Genomic DNA, 24,154 nt, shown 5'->3' with positions numbered 1-24,154 from the left:
CAGTGCTAGCCTACTGCTCACCAAAGGTGTGACCTTGGCCAAGTTGCTAGATACCCCCCGCACCAACCCCTTGCCTCTCTTCCCTTGTCTACACAATGGCCATGAAGTTTGCGGGGCAGAACTGTTAAAGGAGATGAAGAGCTAACCTGTGAACAAGGCTTGCACAGGTGTGTGACCTACAGCAGGTTCTCAGTCTGATTTTACTCGGGCCCTCATCTTTGCCTTTCCCTACATGATTCTACCACCCAATGCCTAGTATCAGACTTGCCTGGCCTGGCGTCGGCACTCAGCTACGTCAGTCTCCCCACCTCTCCTCCTTCCCTGCTGTGCTACCACCTTTACACCCAAAGCCCTAATAACCCCTAGCATGTATACATCAACTTTGGGTTACAAGGGCTTTCCTATGTGTGACATTATGTAATCCTCATACCTCTGTGAAGTGGCTATTAGGATGATCATCCCCATTTGGGAATTTGGAAGCTGAGAATCAGAGAGGGTCCATCACTAGCTCACTTCACACAAGTGATTGAGGCACAGCTAAGACTTGAACTCAGGTTGCCTGACTCCCTGTCCAGTGCTGCTTCACCTACACCCCAGCTGCCTTCTCTCGGTCTCTGCTGGCTGGGAGCCCTCCACCCTATTCCTTCTTCCAGCTTTGTTGGGCAGTGATTTCGTCAGCTCGGGGACATCAGTCTGCTTGCCTGTAGCTGTTCTCCTTCCCTCTGCTTACACACTGTTTTTCCAAAATGGAATTTGTTTATGATTATAAAAGCCATACAAGCTCACCAAGAAAATGCAGAGAATTATAAAGACAAAAATTAAGATTGACCCATAATCCTACCCCTCTGAGGTAAGCACTGTTGAGTTTGGGGGCATAGCCTCTCCCTTTCTCTAAACTGTAGATGAAGCGTCCCAGGCTGGCAAAACTGGAACCACTTTATCTTCTACCCTATTTCCTAAAGTAGTGGGAAACATAGATTTTATTTCCTCAAACTCCTGTTCTTTATCTGTGAAAAGAGCAAAGTTCATCCCAGATTTAAGGAAGTAAAATTAACCTGCATGTGGAAAGTGTGGACATGTGACTGCCTAGCACACAACTATGGTAACGGCACATCGAACTTGTAGAGGCCAGTGAGAGAAAATGAACATTGTTTGTACCATTTTACTCCTCTAGAATTGTTTTTCCAAAAGCAAAATTCTTAGAGATACAGCCCAACCAGCTTCCCCGCTCCCATCTCCAGTCTCTTAATTTATATTATTTCTGTTGACATCCTTTAAAATCGTGTGTGATTTTTCCCTGCGTGCCTCCTTTGTGCTCATCAGTAACATAGTAGGATAATTGTGTGTCAGCCTGCCCAGGGTAGCTTAATCAGATCTCCATTATTTCCAATGTGCTCGTTGAAAGACCGAACATGACTGGAAGAAGCTAGCCACTAATCAATGGTTCTGATGCTCTGCATGGACCACAGTCACCACTCCCTCTGCTTGGATGTTCATCTTTCCCACTTAGGATCAAGTTAGAACTTCCTACTCTGAGTTTCCAGGTTTTTCAAGGAAAAGAAGATATAGGATGAGCAGCAAGGCAGTTTTCCTAATGGTTAGTGTGAGTTGCAAAGGTGGTCCCAGCTCATGTCTCCTGTCTTTCTGTGCTCACCTGCCTTTCTGATGCTCTATCCTCCCACACCCATTGCTCAAAACACATGCAGCTTTTTCTTTTTATTTATACTTTATTACTCAAATAAGAAATGTTCATTGCAAAACAGCTACACACTGAAATAAGAAGAAAGGAAAATCATTTATATTTGTCACCAAAAGTAACCATTGTTAACATGTAGGTATATACTCACATAACACCATTTTATATACATCTATACACATATATAACATTATTTATGATATATATTATTATATCATATATATTTAATATTCAGTATATGTATGTGCATGTACATATATTTCCCCCAGTGCCAGGCCCTTTCATGCCTTTGCACAGAGTCTTGTACAGCTCTGCCAGAGTCACTCACCTTCTCACTTTGTGGTCTATCCAATCCTACTTATTCTTGAAGCCCCGGTTGAAATGTTTGAGGAAGTCTTCCTCTGTGACCCCAGAGTTCTGTGCATCCAAGGATGGCCTAAAGCCAGAAGAGGTGCTTAATACAGTGAATACACAATCAGAATTCTAGATCTTAATGCTGACTGTAACTGATTGAGGGCACAAAACTAACAAGGCACAGTTTAGGAGGGATCAGCGTCAAGTCTGGCAGATAGAATCACAAGCTGACCAGCTTGGCAAGGTGGACAGAATATGGCCTTCAAAGTCAGAGGGACCTTCATACCTGCCTTGGCTTTAACCCTTACTAGCTGGGCAAGTTCCCTAACATCCCTGAACCTTGATTCCCTCATCTATGAATTCGTGCCTCTCAAAGAGGTTGGGAGGAAGTAAACGAGATGTATAAGAAGCACACAGCAAAGTGCCTAGCATTTAAAAACCACACTATAAAAGCTATTTCCCATTTTTTCATATACATCTTCTCTCCATATCCACCCTGTGAATAAAAATGTCATTCAAAAAGCGTTTCTTGAGCTCCTACTCGCCCCAGAGGAGTTGAGGGGAAATAGTAGGTTCTACCTCTTCTCTACTTCGAAGAAGTAAGTTTGGCCTGATGTTCTGAGGGCACAAGTGATGGCCCATTCACCATAGTAAGTTTGAAGCACAGGTTTTAGGGTCAGACATACCCTATCCTCAGAAACCTCACTCTAGTACTCACTAGCTATGGACCAAGACCTTCAATTTCATCTCTAAAATTGAGAAAATAAAGGTCACTTTCTGCTATGATTATCTGTTGCTGCACAACAAACAAATGACTCCAAAATTTAGTGGCTTTGGAAACATCCAGTTGATTATACTTCACAGTGTGAGTCAAGAGTTTAGGAAGGGCTCAGCTAGGCTATTCATCCACTCCACATCATATTGACAGGGGTCCACTGGTGGTATTCAGCTGGCAACTGGACTCATTTGAAGGATCCAAGATGACTTCACTCACGTAATTGACACCTTGTGGAGGGATGGCTGGAAATCCGGGCTTGGCAGTACCCTTCTGTCTCTGTCCATTTAGTGTTGCTATAAAGGAATACCTGAGGGTAGGTAATTTATAAAGAAAAGGATTTATTTGGCTCACAGTTCTGCAGACTGTACAAGAAGCATGACACCAGCATCTGCTTCTGGTGAGAGCCTCAGGCTGCTTCCACTTATGGCAGAAAGCAAAGGGGAGCCAGTGTATGCAGAGATCACATGGCAACAGAGAGAGGGGTGGGGAGGTGCCAGGCTCTTTTAAACAACCAGCTGTGGAGGGAACTAGTAAGAGTGAGAACTTGATCTCCTCCCAAGGAGGGCTTTAATTTATTCATGCGGGATCCACCCTCATGACCAAAACACGTCCCATTAGGCCCCACCTCTAACATTGGGTATCAATTTTTCTTTCTTTCTTTCTTTCTTTCTTTCTTTCTTTCTTTCTTTCTTTCTTTTTTTTCCTTTTTGAGACAGATTGCAGTGGCATGATCCTGACACACTGCAGCCTCAACCTCCTAGGCTCAAGCAGTCCTCCCACCTCAGCCTCCCAAGTAGCTGGGACTATAGGCATGTGCCACTCCCATGCCCAGCTGATTTTGTTTATTTTTTGTAGAGATCAGGATGGTCTTGAACTCCTGTGCACAAGCAATCCTCCTGCCTTGGCCTCCCAAAGTGCTGGTTCTACAGGTGTGAGTTACCGTGCCCAACTGGGTATCAAATTTTAACATGAGCTTTGGGGGGACAAACATCCAAACTATAGCATCCTCTCCCTCTAAGGGCCTCTCCACATAGGCTTCCTATCAGGGTAATTGTGCTTCATACTCAGTGGCTCAGGGCTCCGAGGCACTGAGACAGGAGCTATTGATGCTTTTAAGGCTTGGCCTGAAAGTACTGTAGTGTCACTTCCACCATATTCTGTTGGTCAAAGCAGTCATGAGTTGGCCAGCTTCAAGAGGAGGAGAAACCGACCCCACTTCTCAGTGGAAGAAGTGTCTAAGAATTTGTGGCCATCTTTAATCCACCACACCACCTCATAAGGCTATTGTAACAAACATACTAAGATAACGTCTGAAAATGTCTTAACATACAGAAAATGCTCAACTACTTATTATGTAGTTTTTTATTATTCAATAAATATTCACTGAGTGTCTACTATGTGTCTACCAGGTAAGACATTTCAGATAACAGACTCTTAGAATAAGTGCTATGACAGAGAAAAGCACAGGGAATATGCTACTTTTAATTGCCCTGAAATCCCCAGCACACAACACAGGGCTTGCCACAACATGGTAGCTGCTTAGTAATTATTAACACAGGTGAAATAAATGAATGAATACATATACTTAACTGAGACTTGAGTGGGGAGAAAGGAAGGCTTCCTGGTAGACCTGGTACAGCATGACCGAGAACAAGCAGTCTCCCAGGCAGAGGAAGGGAGGAAAGGAGGGCCTGAGAGGGCACAGTCTGAGCAGAGGCCTAGCAGCCCAACAGAGCAGGGCCTGGTTGAGATAGTTGTCCTAAACAGCTTTTGCCAGGCCCCACCAGAATGGGAGCCTCTTGATACCAGAGAAATAGTCACGGGCCCTTCCCTGATTGTCAAACTCAGTCTGTATCGAGAGTCTAGAATTAATGGCTGAGTAAATACTATAACGGCTGGTAGAATGACCAAGAGGGATATAGATTTCATGCTGGCAGGAAAAGAAAGGCTAGCAGAAGGATGAAGAAGAGAGAGGGCTTTGGTAGATGTGCTCCTTTCTCTGCACCCACCATACTTCTGGCAGTATCCAAGGTTAACTGACTCCCCCAGTGAGGAGCCTGGGCCTACCCGTGCTCCCTTTGAGCTGGGGTAAGATGTTGCGGTAAGCTTCTACAGGTGCATCTGTGATCCATTCTGGAGGGAGCCGTATGTTTAGGCTCTGATCTACTTCTTTTGCACTCTGCAGCATCAGACTCTTAATTGATTTCACAGGGACTGTCTGATTAATAACCCATCAGGCTCCTGTCGGGTGAGGGGAAGTCAGAGCAGAAGGCTGCCAGACCTTGGCTCCAGCTCACTCATCTCATCTCAAGCCTGGTAGGGAAGCCTGGGGCCCATTTTGTGGTCACACTGAATTTGGGGAACAGCCCTGCCCACCTTCAGGAATGGGGCCCCCTGGTGGTGTCCAGACCAGCCCTAGTGTGGTTCCCAGAATGGCACACACAGTGCTTTCTGGCAGGCCAGATCAGCCCCAGAGCATTGCAGAGAATTGGGATATAAAGTCTTCCTTGTCATTCAGTGATTCAGTCACATACATGCAGAAGACACAGCCAACTGTTATTAAGAAGCTCGCAGTCTTGTGAGGGAGACAGACCCATAAATAAATGAGGACAGGTACCGTGACTGATGTTGTGACAGAGGGAGTCCTCTGAGCAGAGAGGAGGGCATGATTCCCTCTGCTTGGAAGCAGCAGTAGAGAGAGCCCTTACTGGGAACAGCCAGGTGCTGTTCTAAGTTCTTGGCACATGTTAACTTCAATCTTCACAGCTATTCCATAAGGTGGGTGTTGGGGATCCCCAGGCCCCCGCCCCCAGGTTTGATGATTTGCTAGTGGGACTCACAAGACTCAACACGTAGTTGAGTATAGGTGTCATACTCACAGCCCTGGTTTATCACAGTGAAAGGCAGCAAAGCAGAATCAGCAAAGGGAAAAGAAGCCTAGGGTAGAGTCTGGGGCAAACCAGGCACAAGGTTCCGGGGCCCTCTCTCAATGGAGTCACACAGGACACACTTCATTCCCCCAGCTACAGGTTGTGACAACGTGTGAAATGTTGCCAATCAGGGAGGCTTATTAAAGCCTCAGCTCCAGGGGTTTTTTACTGGGGGTTGCTCATGTTGACACCGCCTGCCTGGCAAGTACCTGGACTCTAGACTCCCCAAAGAAAAGCAGTTATTCATCGTAATTGTTGAGGAACAGTGAGCCAGCCACTCTCGTCAGTTAATGGTGGCAACTCTCCTGAAACCTGAGTTCCCAGATGCCAGTCCAGGGCCACTGTTATAAGAAGGCCTTGCAAAAGATAGCAGTCAGGGCTGCTGTCTTCACTCTTCTGCGCATGTAGGTAGTCATAGTCTCATCCCCATTTTAGAGATGAAGAATCTGAAGCACAGACAAGTTAAATAACTTGCCTCAGGTCCCACAGCCGGTAAGTGGCAGGACCAGGGCCCATGCCCAGGCTGGCCGCCTCCAGGGCCCACACACCTAACCACTATTCAGCGCCATCTTCCTGATTGTTCAAAGTAGCTTCTCCAGGCATAAATTAGTAGGAGTTTGCAGGGGAGAAAGGAATTCTTAGCTGAGAGATAGGCACAGAGCCAGGAGAGAGCTTGGCATTTTGGAGAGATGGCAAGTAGCTGGGACAAGTGGGAGCACAGGGAGTCTCTTAGGATGAGAGTAAATGGAGGATCTTGGGCTACACGAAAAGGAGGTTGTACTTTTCCCTGTGGGCCTGGAGGCTGGAGTGGTAGACATGAGGGTGAATAGCTAGCAACATCTTTTAAATCAGGAGGTGCCATTATGGGATTGGCCTTTTAGAAGGATGACCATGGCTTGGAAGACCTGGTGCTTGGTTCATTGTTTTGCCATTCATTTGTTCAACTGCCAGCCCCTTCACTAACTCTGTGTGATCTTGGCTGAGTCACTAACCCCCTGCACACCTTGAGGTCTCAGCTACAGAATATGGAGTGTGATCCCTGCCTGTCCTGCCCCAGTAGGTTGTTGTGAGAATCAGATGCAATTATGTCTGTCCCAGGGCTTTGTGCGTGGAAACATGGCCCAGGACAGCGGGCTTACTGTGAGAGGGTGAACTGTTGAACAGGGCAGTCCTGAGGAACTACTGGCCTCTGCAGCTTCCTGGCTACTTCCTTCCCAAAAGCCCTTTGTTCTGCCCTTGAGAGGTGAGCTCAGCCTGCCTTAAGTCAGGAGGGACTGGGAGCCCCTCCTACAGGCAGTTCAGGGGCTACTCCAAGGCCTCACCACATGCTTAGAGGGAACCAGTCCATCTCCTCCTTAAGAACAGCACACCACTTAGCTGAAGGTTCCTCTCCAAGTACTCAGGAACCTCTTTCCTGAGAGGCAGCTCAGGGCTGTGAGACCAGAGAGATCTGGTTTAAATCCCCTCTTCACCTTATCTTTGCTGTATGCTGGGCACTTAACCTTTCTGGGCCTTAGTTTCCGTATATGTAAAATGAGGTAAAAGCAGCCACCAGTGTGAGGGTCAAGTGAATCAGGTGCCCATACTTGAGTTCTCAGCAACCGTGAGCAGGAGACCCTGCAGGACTATGACCCAAAGTGGGCTCTGCAGCTTAGGGTCCCCATCAGGAAAGGTGGGTATTTATTTCTCAGAAGAACTAGATGCTGAGAGTCTTGGGGAGTGGATGGATAGGAGATTTGGGGGAAGTTCCTTTAACTGGAAGTCAGGGCACCTAGGTTTTAGTTTCAGCTCTGCCACTGACTTGCTTTGGTATGGGTATGGGGGCAGGGCACATGTCTCTCTGGGCCTTAGTTTCCTCATCAATCAAATTACACCAAGTAATTTGACCTAGAACTAAGTTTAAAAGTACAGAACAAGACTATTTCAAGGCAGTAGTAGCATTCTGAATAGCCAGAGCTTTCTTTTTCTTTTGTTTTTTTTTTAAGGCCGAGTCTCATTGGCCCAGGCTGGAGTGCAGAGGCACAGTTACGGCTTATGGCAGCCTCAACCTCCCTGGGCTCAGGTGATCCTCCCATCTCAGCCTCCCCAGTAGCTGGTACTACAGGCACATGGCACCATGCCTGGCTAGTTTTTGAATTTTTTTCTAGAGGTGGGATTTTGCCATGCTGCGCAGGCTGATCTCGAACTTCTGCACTCCAGCCATCCACCTGCCTCAGCCTCTCAAAGTGCTGGGATTACAAGTGTAAGCCACTGCACCTGGCCAGTAGCCAACATTTTCAGCAAGTTCTCATGTCTCCCCAAATTCCAGAGGGATTTAATAATTAATATGCACATTAGCATGAGTGTGGAAGCTCTTTCAGGAGACTGGTGTACCCTCTTTCTCTAGAAATCCTTTACTCTGTTGCATCACCTCTTCCCCTCTCCTAACAGATCCATACTTTTAGAAGATAATTATCCAGTCTCTCTCTTTTTAAAAATAACTGTTTCTTTTTAAATTATAAAAGTTAAAATAAGAATCACTGTTTTTCCAGTCACTTGAAAATCCCTACTGTTAACATTTTGATCTTTATCCTTTATGTCTTTTTCTGTGAATGTATTTCTTTTCTGTGAATATATATATATATATATATATATATATATATATATTTTTTTTTTTTTTTTTTTTTTTTGAGGCAGAGTCTCCCTCTGTCGCCCAGGCTGGAGTGCAGTGGCACGATCTCAGCTCACTGCAACCTCCACCTCCCTGGTTCATGCCATTCTCCTGCCTCAGCCTCCCAAGTAACTGGGACTACAGGCACCCACCACCGCTCCCAGCTAATTTTGTGTAAATTTAGTTGAGATGGGGTTTCACCGTGTTAGCCATGATAGTCTCGATCTCCTGACCTCATGATCCACCCATCTTGGCCTCCCAAAGTGCTAGGATTACAGGTGTGAGCCACTGTACCCGGCTCTGTGAATGTATTTCTTTGTTTATTTCTGATGGTTTTAAGGTATAGATTTGACTCTATATCTTAAAACGGGGTCTGAGCCTTCTGACTCAAGCCAGACTCCCAGGTCTTCTAGGGAGCATGCCATGTAGCCAGCCTCAGGTCCCGGGGGGCGGCAGGAGCTCTTCCTTGGACCTGCTCATGCTGTAGAGAGAGTGGACAGTTCCCTCCTGAAATGCAGGAATGGAGGAAACAATCATAGAATGCCATCTGCTGCCATCTTCAATGAAGCACTGACTGTGTGCCTGCTGTATGCCGGCATGCTTCCCTTTGTGTATCCTGAATTCAGCAGTATTCAGCACACATTTATTGAGTGCCTGCTACCATGTACCAGATATTCCTCTAGACTCTGGGCACATAGCAGTGAACAAGACAGATAAGATTTCTGCCCTGTGGAACTTAAAATGCATTAGGAAAAGCACAATAATCAGATAAGCATATATATATTGGATATATGTGTGTGTGTTTATCGCTTCCTAATCACTTCCTGGCCCCTTGCACTGTCATTGCTTTATTTTTCTTCAGAAAGGGAGAGAGAGAGGAGTGTGTGTGTGTGTGAAGTCCTGTGATGAAAAATCAGTACAAGGGGCCAGGGAATGATTGGGAAGAGTAGGCTGGGAGCTATTTTAGTTAGGGTAAGAAGGTAATAGTTGATGAGGGGAGGAGGGAGGTTATATTCCATGAAGATATTTTCAGGAGGGTTCTGATTCATAGAGACAGTTGAGGGAGGCAGAGGAAAGCCAAGGTTTAGCTTGTTTAAGAAACAGCAAGGAGACCAGTGTACCTGTAGCACAGAAAATGAGGTTTGAGAAGAACTAAAGGCCAGATCTTACAGGAGCTTATGGGCCCTGGCAAGGACTATGGTTTATTCTAAAATGCTTATGAAGCCATTGGAGGTTTGAGAGCAGAGAAGTGATATGATCCAAATTACGCTTAGGGTTTTGTAAAATGAACAATTATCCCCTTCTATGGATACTTAGAGAGACTGGGTCACCTGCCCAGGGCCAGTGAATGATGGTTATGGGACCTGAACCTAGATCTGTCTGGCCTCAGGGCCTGTATGCCTCCCACGGGGCCACCAGGCCTCCCATCAGCAGGGCTCTCAGCCTGGAGATGGAAATGGAGCCACTCTGAGGGACTTCCACACCCCTAAAGCTCCTCCCAGGCACTGGGGAAGACTTGAGGGGCTTGTGTTCAGTGCTTCACAACTCACCAAAAGAGGAGGTCCCCACCACCACTGCTGTACTCAGCACTCCACCTGCAAATAGTGTTGCCATGTGCTTCCACTGTCCCAAGGGATGTTAACGAAAGGGGATTTCCAGATAGTACTTACAGTGCCTCCTCGTTTTGGTCTTTGAGGCTGACCAGGGGCAGTAGCCACAAAGCTGTGCAGAGTGAGACAGGGTTATAAAGTGGAGAGGGACTGAGTTCTGGGGTCAGATAACCCCAGGCTCCAACTCGGCTCCCCCCTTGTTTATGATATGATCTTAGAAAAGTTGCTTCTACAAGCTTTGCTTTGCCAATCTACAAAATAGAGATGAAAGTGCTGACTTCATAGGGTTATTGTGAGGAATAAGATTTAAATTAGATAATTGCAGAGCTTCTGGAACAATAAATAATATGTGGTAGATATAGGGTAGGTAGTAGCTATTATATTTAGCATTAGTACTCCTATAGTATTTGCATAGCCCTTAATACTTCTTCCACCATTATCTCAGCTGATGCATATAACAACTTTGTGAGTTTAGTATTGTGATCCCTTTTTACATGAAGGAAGTAAGGTAAAGAAAGGTTAAGGGCTATACCTAAAGTTGCACAGCAAGAGAGTGGCATAAAAGGGTCTTGAATTTGGGAATACTGCCTCTAAGACCTGGTCAAAGTCAGAAAGAAGGTCCTTGGCAGGACTGGGTCCAAAGTTAGTTTTCTGCAGTCAGTCCCTTTCTTGGGTGCATGAAACAGGCTGAAGCCACCACTGGATTGTTACAAATGATTCACCACAGAGTCTGAAAGTGAGGTGACAGCAGTCCCGAAATGATCAGGAGACAGGCTCCAGCCTACTCAAGTGAATCATGTCACTCAGCAGACCTGGTTGAGACCAAAAAGGGCAAGTATGTCTATCTTCATTCTGGGTTAGAAATAGGTAAAGTCACAAAATGCTGTGCACTTGGGGAACAGAGAGCATCCTCCTTTGTCTTCGGTGGAGCTCCATCTTTGCTAACCAGTCATCACCCAGGTCCCCGCACAGCTAGAGGACCATGATCCTCTGACCATGGTCAGCATTAACCTGGGGGCCTGGGAGAAATACAGATCCTCAGGCCCCACCCGACCTGCTGACTGAATCTCTAGGGATGGGCCTCAGCAATGCTTAGCTCTCCAGAAAGTTGGAGAACTGTGGCTTTAGAAGACAATGGCCAAAAATGCTGACTTTTTTTTCTTTGGACTAGCCAAATGAGTGTCTCTAGCCACTCACTGTTTAAGCAGATATAGGCAGTATCAAGTAGAGATAGAGCACAGGCTTTGGAACCTGAGCTCTAATTCCTTCTTTGAACTTTGCTAGCTGACCTTGGCAAGACCCATTACCTCTCCACATCTCAGTTTCCTCACCTGTAGAATGAGGATTACATTGCCTTCCTCGCATGGCCATTTTGAAGATTTGAGAGGCTGGATGTAGCATACCTAGCTCAGTACCAGACACATGTCAGTCCTCTTCAGTGAGAACTGTGATATGATGCACACAACTGCCAGACCTTGGGTTTGTATAGACAACATTCCCTCTGGATGCTCTGTGCCAGGTGGACCCCTTGCACATGTGGCTTGCACACTGACCCATTGCCTGGAAACCATGTCCCGCTGGTCTCATGCACACAGCTGCACCAAACAGCCACTTTGTGTGTTTCTCTACTATCCCCCTTCATCAATGCATGACTCATTGCTTCATTCATGTCTCCATGTGTGCGTAGAAACCTAGGCAAGCAGCCATTCCTAGGGACATTGCAGGACAACCTCATTGAGATGGACATTCTCGGCGCCTCCCGCCACGATGGGGCTTACGGTGACGGGTAGGTGACATCCCCATTCTCCTCTCTGTGTGTGCTCTCCTTGTGGCTCCTGCACTTGCATGCAGACCCTGAGACCTTTCCCTGGGATCTCCTGGGGGAGGTGATCCATGTGGCATGCTCATCCCCAAGTCCATGTTCAACTTGCAACAGTTTATCCTTGGAATACCCTATCCCCCAGCATATTAACAGCAGTCTTGTTAATATGCAGCTCTTGGCATCTCATTGGCTGCCTTTGCCATTCCAAAACCATCTCACATAGCATTTTTAATGCAGCACAGTCCCTGTGTTGTTTGAACTCTGGCCCTGAGCATGTATTCTGTAGCCTGAGGCACCTTGTACCCCAACAGGGGTGGGTTTGCCCTAAGACTTCTGGGGGATACAGTGCAACCAGTGCACTCCATTTCCCAGGCTGTGTGCAAGTCCTCCCGTGGCCATGGTTAAAGCCAAGCTGTGGAGGAGCTCCTGACACCTAGTTTGGTCACAACCATGTGCTTTGACCATACCCCGCTGACCTCATGACTAGGCTGTCGGGTGCAGTTGCCTCTCTGTCCCCCAACACAGCTTTCACCTTGGGCTTGGGAGGCAGCAGTCTGGCTTCTGGGCAGAGTGCTTTCAAGGCATTTGCTACCATTGGCCATGTGACAGCCACTAGGGGACTCCTGGCCATGGCATAACTTAATAATGGTTTCTTGGCTTCAACACCAATAAAACCCCCTTTAAAAAGAAGGGTATTCCAATCCTCAGTTGAGATAGACCGGCAACAGAAGCATTGGAGGGAGAAGAACAGTTTTAAGTCTCATTATCTCCAGGGGACAGAACAGAATTTTAGATACTTTCCAAGTTACTATAATAATTTTAGAGAATAGGAAGTTTATTCCCCAAGAAACAGCATCCCAGCCCCATCCGTTCCCAGGAAAAGGATCTCAGTGCCAGCCTTCTGTTGAGTTGGTAACACCTTCTACCTTGCCTTGGGTGGGTTTTCCCATGGGTAGGGCTGTCCCATCCCTGTTCAGTGGAAACATGTCTCTGTGTGCCCTGTTCCGTGGTCTAGTCCGTGGCTCTCCTTATTCCTGTCCTTTCCCAGGTCTCTGTGGTGACTCTCTATCCAGGCTCCTCTGCATGCTTCTTCTACTGCCACCTCTGGCCTCCAGGTTTGTCTGGGTGCCTGGTCTGTGGGCAGCTCCTGACACCCTCTTGCTGCTCTCCATCTGCAGGCACTTCCTCTTCAAGCCTGGAGGCACCTCCCCGCTCTTCTGCACCACATCACCAGGGTACCCACTGACGTCCAGCACAGTGTATTCCCCTCCGCCCCGACCCCTGCCCCGCAGCACCTTCGCCCGGCCGGCCTTTAACCTCAAGAAGCCCTCCAAGTACTGTAACTGGAAGTGCGCAGCCCTGAGCGCCATCGTCATCTCAGCCACGCTGGTCATCCTGCTGGCATACTTTGTGGGTAAGCACCTCTTCACCCCAGCTTCCCTTGCTCCCCTTTGGCCCAGAGGGCAGCAACCAAGACACGTGTGGGCACTGAAGCCTCCTTACTAGCATGGCAGGCAAAGCAAGCAGTGTGAGGCAAGCAGCCCTGGAGTTCTGGACAGTCTGCACCCCGACACTGCAGGGTCAGCTCTTCGGGGCCCTCCTCTCCTTCCTCTGCATCCTTCTGCACTTATATCAGGAAGGAAGCTGGGCATCTGTCCTTTTGTGTGTTGGGTGCCTGGTATTAAGGCGTGAGCACTCAGTAAGACTAGCCTTTGAGATGGGGATCTATGGCATAAGTGTCATGGATTGAGTACATACAACTGAATGACAAGTTGGAGAGGCTGAACAGCAGGTAGCCTCTCCTGTTGGGACTGTGTGGCTGCAGTGAGGAGCAGAAAGGAGATGGAGCACTGTGGGGTTGGAGGGAAACTGGCAGGAAAGCATGTATGAAGGTAGATGTCCTGAGTTAAACCATGGTCAGGAACCCAGGGAAATTCTGACTGAGAAGCAGAAGGTCCCAGCCAGCACAAAGAGCAGAGAATGCTGGCTGACATGGAGCAGTGCTCACCTGACCCCGGGTGCGAACACAGACATAAGGAGCTCCTCCCGACTTCTGCCTTGATACAGCAGATGACTCCCACCATGCAGTCTTCTGATGAATTTGTAACACAGTCTGGCTTCCTACTTCTGACCCCTTGCTTTGGTCTTTTCCCAGGAAAGATATTAATCCAAAGAGATCTGTGGGTGTTGTGCAGGGTCTGCTGCCTCTGTATAAATCAGCCTCTTGGTAAAGGCGTTGGAAGGGAGGTTGGCTTAACCCTTGAGGTCCTTTCCAACCTTCTAAGTCTGTAATTCAAAGTCTTAAGGTAGGTTGGGCCAGCTTGAGAAGGCCTTGAACCCATGCTAAGGAATTCTAAGATAATTCTGCAAGCAAAGGGGACTTTTTCAGCACAAGCCCAGTACATAGAAATATAACTAATTGGCAGAGGACAAAAAAAGAGTGCTGCCCACTGTGAAAAAAGAACTTGGTAACAAGCGAAGTCATTGTGGCTGAACAGGGGCTGTCTTGAGACGTAGTAACAGCTGTCACTAAGAATGATTAATACAACATGGGCCATCACATGTTCAAGAGATAGAGAAGTGGTTCAAGCATGGATGGGCTTTGAGTGGCATAAGCTGTAAGGTCAGTTCCACTAAAGATTCTTGAATTTTATGAAAGTAAGTAATCAAGAAGATGACAGTCCTGCAAAGGGAGGTCCCCTTCAATATCTCAAGCTACAATAAGCCTCCTCTAGCATGCCAGGTCTCTTTTCCCCTGGTGAATATTGGCTTAGAGAATTTTATGGCTCCAAGGCCAGGGTGGCATGCATATGTCATCTCTTCTTCTGTCTGATTGTTTAGTTGCTGCTGCCTAGAATGCTGTGTTGAGAAAGATACTGGGGCTATATTTAGGCTCAATGTAAGAGACTATCTGTGATTGATTAGTGATGTCTGTTATCGTCACAGAAATGGAGAATATTGATAACATGTCAAGTATTTGCCGTCCCTGCTATGGGTCATTGTATAAATGAAACAGCCAAACTGGGAGAGGTCAAGGTCTTCCTAGGCTCTGTGAGGTGCATCATTGATATGGAGTGGGTTACCAGTGAGGGTTGTATGGTTCCAGTACCATTACTTGGCATGAAGGTTTCTTCTGGCACCACCAATACTATGTCACCACCAACCACTGGCACAGCTCTTGGTTTTGGCTGACATTATTATTTTTCCTAAGTGAGTATACTTCTGGACAAGCAGGCATAAGTCATAATTTGAGTAGTTTGCTACATATACACATCAATTTGTTTTGTGTTGAAGTCTTAAGGTTTATATCATATAGCCTAATTCAGTGAGAAAGTGTAAATGTTTACATGATTAATCAAACTCTCTCCTGTTTTCCATCTCATGGGCTTCTTTCTCTCCCAGTTAATAAGAATACATGATCAGTCTTCAGCTATCTAAAGATAGGGGCAACTGTGGGAAGTAGTGAGCTCCCTGTCACAGGAAGGATACAGATAGAGCTCAGGGACCACTTAGAATAAGATTCAAGCACTGCCTGAGGGTTTTCACTGGGTAACCTTTAATTTTCCTTCCAACATTGACAGCTTTCAAATCCACAATTTTGTGAATTTTGTTTTTCATTCAGCAAACCATATGGAGTACCTGCTTTGAGCCAGGCTCTATGCTAAGTGCTAGGGTTAACTATATGGTCACTACCCTTGAGGTACTCGTAGCTTAAAAGAAGAGATAGCTATGTAAGCAGGCAAATCTGAAACAGTGATTGATTTATACAGAGCTCAGGGGCTGTGAGAATACCCAACCCCAGCCAAAAGGAGTAGGGAAGGCTTCCTGGGAAAGGTGATGTTTGAGCTGCATTTTAAAGTAGGCGTTAGCCAGAAGTAGACATACAGAAAGGGCATTTCAAAGCAAGGGAGCTTTCAAAGACTTGAAAGAGGATGATGTGGTAGCAAAGATGTTTTCTGTGTTTGAAGCATTTGAGGAGTGTGGGGTGTACTGTTGGAGCTAATACAGAAGTGTGTCGTCAGATTATGAAGATCAGCTTGGAGGACAAGTTGAGGACCTTATTGGGTGGGCAACTGGGGAGCCACTGAACAGTTTTAAGCAGTGGTAGGACACAGATTTTTATTTTAGAAAGGTAAGGGTAGAGGAAGGAGAGAGTAGAAGCATACCTGTTGGGAAACTATTGCAGTCAACTAGTCAGGAAAAGCTGATGGCTTCAGTTACAACACTGACAACGTAGGTGGAGAAGAGGAGGTGGATCGAAGGTCAATTTTGAAGATTTTGTGTCTCAAGCCAGGAATGGTCAGTTCACTGATAGTGTGTCCTTGCCAAGAATAACACAGATATTTCTACACAGATAATATTCTGTCTCTGTAGAAATGCTTGGACTGGATGCTGGGGCTCATATACAGTGATCAAGCCAGAGAGGCAAGCCTGTGGCATTCCCTTTGTTTCCTGGAGAATCAGCAAGATGTTGGGGAAGAGCTTAGAGCCACCGCAACAGCCCTGGATTCCAGGCCCTGCTTCACCACACAGCAGCTGCTCACCCTTGGGAAAGTCATTTCTCTTTCTGAGTTCTGATTTGCTCATCTAGAAAATAGGCACAACCCACACCTCAGAAGGATGCTTGTGAGCTTGCTGTAAGCTAACGCAGGTGAACACGTTGCAGGTGTGTGGACCATCCCAACCTTGCTTCACAAGCTAGGGGGTAGCAGCCTTATTGTTTGGTCTCCTGCAGCTGCTGAGGACAAGGCATGAGCATCTTGTTGCTTGGCCATAATTACAGGCTGTGATGACTAACTTGGAAGGAACCATCAATTATTAAAAATCAAATTAATTGTCTCAGCCAAGCACAAATATCCCTAACAAAGACCCTTTTCCAGCAGACCAGCCGATCTAATCAACAGGCAAAAGCACAGATATTTAATTAGATTTTTGATGAAAAATTGTGTTTAATTTCAAGTATAATCAATTATTAATTACTGTAATGAGTGAGTCTGACTGGGTTTACTAATTAACTCATTTAAAAATTATGAATAACCTTTTCATTTGTAATTATTTTCTACATCCTATCAGGTTCCAGATAAGAATTGCATCACCTCACCAGCAGAGCGGGAGGCAGAAACAGAGGGTGGAAAAGAATTTTTCTTTTGCTATTATCTGCCTAGGGCTGTCATGTCTGGTTGGTAATCCTGACAGATTCATTTGATGTTTAGTTTGCTTGTTTGTTTGTTTGTTTGTTTAGAGATGGGAGTCTCACTCTGTCCCCCAAGCTGGAGTGCACTGGCACAATCATAGCTCACTGCAGCCTTGAACTCCTGGGCTCAAGTGATCCTTCCACCTCAGCTTCCCGAGCAGCCGGAACTACAGTTGTTTCCCACTGCACCTGGCTACTTTTTCATTTTGTGTGTGTATAGAGATGGGGTCTAATATGTTGCCCAAGCTGTCATAAACTCCTGGCCTCAAATGATCTTCCTGCCTCAGCCTCCCAACAGGCTGGGATTACAGGTGTGGGCCACCACGCCCAGCTGATGTTCCATTTCTTAGTTGGAAAGTATCTTGAGAAACTTGTGCCACCAGTGACCTTTCAATTACAGATACATTTACGGGTATTTTCCTGAGAAAGTAGAGACACTGGAGTCAGCACTTACCCCCCACAGAGACTGTGGAAGCCAGAGCCTTGCCCATGGGCCATCTCCTCCTCTCCTGGGAGTGCTACTTGGCTGCTCTGGCCTGAGCTGGGAATCCAGGGAGGACCCTCACACAACTGTGGGATCTCTTCAGAGAGAAAATGTATATTTTTGTCTCCAAAGGCGCCAATTCAGAAAGACAGCCACTGAGGATGAGTTTACAGTGCTTTATTCACCAATTCTTCCTAGTACAGTTTTCAGGTCCTTGTTAGTCTCCATTTGAATACTGGGTCTTTTCTTTTCTGGAGAAATCTGTTGGCAGAACACAATGGGGGCTGTTGTGCAGGTTACATGAGATGATGTCGAAAGGGGCAACGCTAGTTTTAGGGCAGACCCTGAAGCTTGTACTGCCAATTGTTAAAATAAACAATTAAATGCTTTATTGTATAGCATTTAATTGTTTTTAAAACATGTTTACCAAAAAGGTGCGATATAGAGTAGTAAAAATCACATTTGGCCGTTGTTTATCATTCATAAAGAGCAGTTAGTTTGGATTGTATGCTGTCCACGTGCCCCTTTCTGTTCTGAGCATGTTGCTTGTGTTTCCTCACTGAAATCTCCTAACAATCATAAGTTATTATTTGCAATTGACAGATGAGGACACTGAGCCCCCATGAGCTTCAGTAGCTTGCCCACTGTTGCATGGTAAATGTTAGGGCTATGATCCACCCAGCCGCAGGCACTCAAGCTCTTGAGCTAATGCTTTCTAATTTTTTTTCTCTTTCGAGCTCACACTTTTAACCTGTATGCTATAATTTTCTCATCTTAATATTTGGCTTTTTGAATTTTTGCTATGTGCCTAGCCTTGGGCCAGGCCCATTACGTGTATCATTTCTCTGGACCCTCACCACAATTCTGTGGGATGAGTATGATTTTCTCTATTTTCCAGACAAGGAAACTAAAACTCAGAGAAGTTTGCAACTTGCCTGGGTCACACAGCCAGTATATGACATAGCTGGGATACAACCAAGACTTGGGATTTCAAAGGCCATGCTTTCAGCCAACTATGCTATATAGGCCCTGGGCTCGAACAGACAATGTAGAATCAAAAGATCTCACATCAGACCCTGGCTGTATCACTTGCTGACTGTGTAAACTTGGGCAGTTTGCTTAACCTATCTGAACCTTGGTTTTCACTTTCCTCGTGGAAGTGGCTGGAATGATTCGCCCATTTTGGAGAGGGACCAAGAGCAGCATGGTAGTTGAGAGCATAGGTTCTGAAATTAGACTGCCTGCTTTTAAATCTCGGCACTGCTGCTTCCAAGCTTTGTGACATTTGGCGAGTTTACACAACCTCTCTCTGCCTCGGTTGCCCTATCTACAAAATGAAGATTATAATAGTGGTTACTTCACAGGGTTAGGGTGAAATTTCTGTAAGATAATTTATAAGAAGTACCTAGCTCACTCCCTGGCACAGATCACTCAATAAAAGTTAGATACTACTATTGTTATAGGTATTATTAGAATTATTAGCATCTCATGTAACAGAGTATTAGTTACTCCTGAGTGAGAACTTGGACCTGGCTTGTCTCACTGCAGCACCAACAGGCTTCCTGGCCTGTGTTAGTCCAAGGGCAGCTGACAAAACAACCAGGGGGACCTGTCGGAAAACATTTGTAGGGATGTCTCGTTGTTCCAGCAATGCAGCCACAAGAAGAATCGTCACCTGCAAAGCAGCTCACATCATTTCTCTAACTAGGACAGAACTTGATTTGTGCTTCACCAACTGTTGCTTCTATCCAGATAAAACTGACAGCTTCCCTTGTGTTCCGAATCTCTATGTAAAACACAGACACTGTGTGCTGCAGAAGAGCCTCAGATTAGTATCTTGAGGATTCTTCAAGCGCCTGTCTTGCCAGGTAGGCCTTTGGAATAGGAGATGAAAAAGACTTGTTAATAAATCTAAAATGAGGAGTGGCTTTACATTTAAATGAAGACCTGAAAGGACACTGGTTGCTGATTGCTGTATCATCAGGTTCAGGTCTGCCCAGCAGGACAGTGGCACCATTCTCTGTGATTTCTCTAAGGCAATGTGGGGTTCTCATCAGGAAAGAAGATAGGATTTGGAGCCTGACCAACTCCACAGAAATCTTAGCGCTGCCACTCTCCAGCTGTTTAGCCGTTTGATCCTTGGTTTCCTCATCTGCATAGTGGGAGGAATAATAGTACTACTTTCATAAGGCCGTTGTGCGGGTTAAATGAGATGATGTTGAAAAACACAGAGTATGTGATAAAAGAGATGTCCCTTGCTGGTTGCCTTGGGAGATGGTTGTTACCCTTCCTTGGACCTCACCCACAATGTGGCAGGAGTAGATTGTCCTGTAAGGTCCTTCCTAGTCTGTATTTCTATATCTCTAGGAAATTGCACCAGGACATAAAGGGTAGAGTCTCAGATGAGGGCTTCTGCATTTTCTGGGTAACCATAGTGGAACATTCCAATTTGTGTAACGCAGTGAGGGATCCTTTCTTAAATTAGGTTGCGTTTTTCACCTCCACAAGGACTGATTGTGGAGTACAAAAAAAAAAAAAAAAAATCAGAACCCTTGTTTGAAGTGGTGATAGTTTAATTTATAAGTGAGAATGTTGCTGAGCTTAATGCTTAATTGCTGCTCTTCAAAAGGCAGCTGTTAGAGAGCTTTGCTTGCTGGAATAATATTGCAGTTCTTGGTCTGGAAGACTCTGGGTCATGCAGTTCTTGAGGCTATCTAGGAAATGGTGATAGAAGTGAACTTGAGCATTAAGTGCAATTTGCATAGAATGGTACAGACTCTCAGTATCTCTGACATTTCCTCATACAAACTGGACTTCAGTATGGCAGCAATTCAAGTTAGAAGACATATTAGACTTTCCTTCTTTTTAGGGGGAATTCACTCCCCCACCTAGCACAAAGCCTGGCACAAGGTACCTGGGCTCAATTAAGACTTGGTTGAATAAGAGGCCTTGCAAGATGGTTAAGTCTGCCAAGGGTACTCTAGGCGAAAGAGCAGCATGGGCAAAAGCATGGTGGCAGAACTGTGTATTTTGTGTTCTGGGGCTCAGATACAGGTGAAATGGACATGAGATGTGTTGAGAAAGAGAAAGAATTACAGATAGAGGCCAGGGTGGATGTATCCAATCCTCAACCCCCAGTTATTTCCATCTGGCTCAACTCATGCAATATCAGGATCTCAGATGCTGTTGCCTCATTAGCATGAGCCTATTACACTTGGGTCTGGGTGTTACTGTGCAATAAGGCTCATTTTCCCTCCTTTCTCTTTGACTTCACATCAGGCCTTTTGGACAGGAGCCATAGATTTAGCTTTATAGCCCAAAGAATGGGAAATGGAGATGATTGAACTTGGTCTTTTAGAAGGAGGAAAAAGTGATAAAGATACAGGATCCTGCATTAACGCCTTCTCTGTCCAAGATTGATTCCTTCATGCTGCTCTGTGGGAATTGCTAATAGCAAGATATATATAGATTGTTCTCATTATAACAGGCCACAGACAGATATCTTCCAGATCCCCAGAAGGAAGACTTAGGAGACCAGCATGGTTCTCTGCAGTTGTCCGAAATGCTGACGAAGGGAGAAGGGACCAACTCGCTCTGCAGGGCTGAAGAGGGAAGAAAAGGAACATTTTCCAGTTTGCAGAGCTTCCCCATGATAGGAGAGTTTGACAGTGCCCTTCCTGGCAACGGAAGTATTCAGGCAGTGGGTTATGGGGTTTGTCATTTGATCATTCATTTGTTTTTAATTTGAGGACAGTTTAAGAAGCTAAATACCAAAGCAAGAGCAGTGTGTCAAGGAATGGTACTACCCCCTGGCTAATGGTTCTAGGACACCATGAAGGGGCATGAAGGGGCATGAAGGGGCAAGGGGGAAGGAGTGGTTACTAGAACCTGGAGAAGGTAGCCAGCTGAGAGTGCTGCTTGACATGGATGTGTGGTCTTCAGTAGAGGTATGGCGGTGAGGGAGCCGGAGGACAGAAGTCTCCACCTCACTTTCTTCCCACCCCGACAACCTCCTCCTGGTGGTGGAACCCAACCAGAAGTCAGAGCTCAAGAGAACCATTGATCCAGGCCATGTGGACCAGCCTCCCAGGGCACAAAGCAGGGTGGAAAAGCATAGAGAGTGAGTGTGGAAGGCAGCAGGACGACATCAGTCTTCCTCTGTGTCGAATTCCTTTCCCTAGCCATGCACAGGGCTCTGACTGTGCTTCTAGGGACCTAACTAGGATTGAAACTCCAGCCACTGCTCAGGCATTGTCCCTTACCTTTGCACCCACTCAGCCACCAGGCCCAGGCCACTCCCTTCATATCACATTTATTGAGATATAATGTACATACAGAAAATTAACACATTTTAAGTGTACTACTCTATGAGTTTTGACACACTGGTAGAGTTATGTGACCACCACCACAGTCAAAACACATAACCATTCCATCACCCCCAAAGTTCCCTTATGCCCCTTTGAAGTCAACCCCCCTCTCATTCTCACTCTCTGGCAATCACTCATCTATCTGTTCTCTGTCTCTGTAGTTTCAGGCACTGTTTTTGAGAAATGTAGTGAAGAAGTGATTTATTTACTGGCTTTAAAATCAAGTGTTACCTAAAATAATCTCCAGACTCTTGGGGTATTTCAGTGTTGTTGAGAAATTTTTTAAGATATCATCCAGAATTCAAGATACTGGGGCAAACAACAGAAACATTCTGGGGTTTTCTGTGTGTTATCCTTGACCTCCATATCATGGCTCATAGTTTCTGAGTTTGAGAATATGTCAAAAAGAAAGGACCCTCATTTACTCGTATGTTCATTTTTAATAACAACAGAAGCCATAGCCTCAGCATAATCAGTGAGGATACACAGCTTTATGTCCTTCCGCCTTTTTCACAGGCCATTTTTTCATGCAAACATTTTCAAATACTGACACAATTGTCATTCTTGCCAATTGGAAAACCTATTATATTTGTGCCATTACTATATCATTGTATTCCGGCTGTTTACAGTTCTTTGGCATTATAAGTAGCACTTCTGTGAACATCTTTGTGCCTCTGCTCTGTTTTCTTATTTCTTATTTGGATTATTTTGGAAAGGGTGTATTCCCCAGAGCAGGATTCCGGGGTCACAAGGTGTGAACAGTTTAAAACTCTGTTACTCACTGCTAGATCCTGTTCAGAAGGATAGGACTGAACGTCAGGACTCCCAGCCAGGTATCCAATTTCCCCATAGCCCTGCCAGAAGAAGACTTTCTGTCTGATCCTGGGTCTGCCAGTTTAATTGGTGGGAGGTAGGAGCAGGGTCACAAGTTGCTCTGAGACCCAAAGAGACTGAAGGATTCCTGGAGAGAGCTGCCCGCCATCTCCTACCCCACTTATACCAATCAGTTCTTTTTCAAGAGCTTAGCTCAAGTGTCGCTACTTCAGGGAAGCATCTGTGAGCCTCTCCCGCTGAGCCAGGAACCCAGTTCTATGCCTTTATGGTGCTTGTGGTGCTCCTCACAATTGCTACTGAATGACTGTGACATGGACCATTTAATATCTGTCCCCACCATTAGATTATGAGCTCCATAAGGACCAAAAACAATTCCATCACACTTAGTATCATAGCCGCAGCTTCTTGTGCCGGGATCTGGCATGATATAGCATGTGTCCAGCAAAAGTTTGTTCAAGGAGAGAAAGGATGGGAGGATGTCGAGATCAGAACACGACAGATGTTGCAAAGCTTGGAGAGGAGGGAAAGAAAAAGGAAAAAATAGAGGTACCAAGTTCTCACAAAGATCAAAGGTGGAAAGTGTATATCGGTGAGTGAAAAATGGCTCCTCGAGACTATGCGGAGGGAAAACCAGAGGAGACAAAGCCAGAGGTGGCTGCTGAAACATAATCAGCACGGGACACAGGCTAGCTTTGCACCCTCATCTGCTCCTAACTACTTATGACTCCAAGCAAGAAGTGTCCTCTGCCCGGACCTCAGTTTCCTGACCCGTGAATGTAGGTATGAGGCTGCTATGGAGATGAAATGATTCTCAGGCACCTAGTTCTTAAGAGTAAGAGCCACTTGTAAATGAAATCTGCCTGCCCCTTCCCCCTGGCAAACAAGATGTGTTGAGTTTGAGGGGAGCAGTTTCTGAGTTTGGAAATGTGTCAAAAAGAAGGGACCCACATGTACTCATATATTCATTTCTAATAAGAACAACAGCGGCTGCGGAAACAGCACACCCTCCCGGGGCTTGGAGGCCCTGGGGGCAGTTTAAAGCCCCGAGGAGGCTGCACAGCCGTGCTTGGTCAGGCAGGAGCCCCAGCTGCGTCTCTGGGTGCTCCTTCTACAACATTGCCCAGGGAGTATGGAAAGGGAGTGGATTTTATAGATTTTTAGCTTTCTTGGAAAGGAATTTTCCCCAAGTCTCATTTGTATTGCAGACTAATTACTGTGAAATAACATAATTTAATTGCACTTAAGTGCAGAGAGAAAGAGAAAACAGCCCCCCGATGGCTATTCTTTTGCTGAGTAAATACCTAGCACTTGTGGAGGAGAAGTTAGGAAGGGGCTACACTTAAGTCCACTAGGCTTAGAGGACAAGGAGGAGCAGAGCTCAGCCTCTTTTCATAGCAGGGAAGAAGAGCAGGGTGGAAGGAAGAAGGGAGCAGTG

At 46.0% G+C, this 24,154-nt stretch overlaps 1 protein-coding gene across 2 annotated transcripts in view; it reads left to right on the top strand.

Moving 5' to 3' along the window:
* TENM4 (teneurin transmembrane protein 4) overlaps window positions 1-24,154 on the top strand; it is a 792,376-nt gene that overhangs the window by 538,389 nt on the left and 229,833 nt on the right. For both annotated transcript variants that reach the window (XM_015115340.3, XM_077964103.1), the window contains exons 8-9: window positions 11,706-11,804; window positions 13,019-13,254. In XM_015115340.3, coding sequence (XP_014970826.2) covers window positions 11,706-11,804; window positions 13,019-13,254 — 335 coding nt within the window. The remainder of the gene's footprint in view (window positions 1-11,705; window positions 11,805-13,018; window positions 13,255-24,154) is intronic.

Source organism: Macaca mulatta, chromosome 14 (genome assembly GCF_049350105.2).
Source record: "Macaca mulatta isolate MMU2019108-1 chromosome 14, T2T-MMU8v2.0, whole genome shotgun sequence".
Taxonomy (NCBI): Eukaryota; Metazoa; Chordata; class Mammalia; order Primates; family Cercopithecidae; genus Macaca; species Macaca mulatta.
Note: the sequence above shows the minus strand (reverse complement) of the source record. Positions and strands in the feature narration are given on the sequence as shown.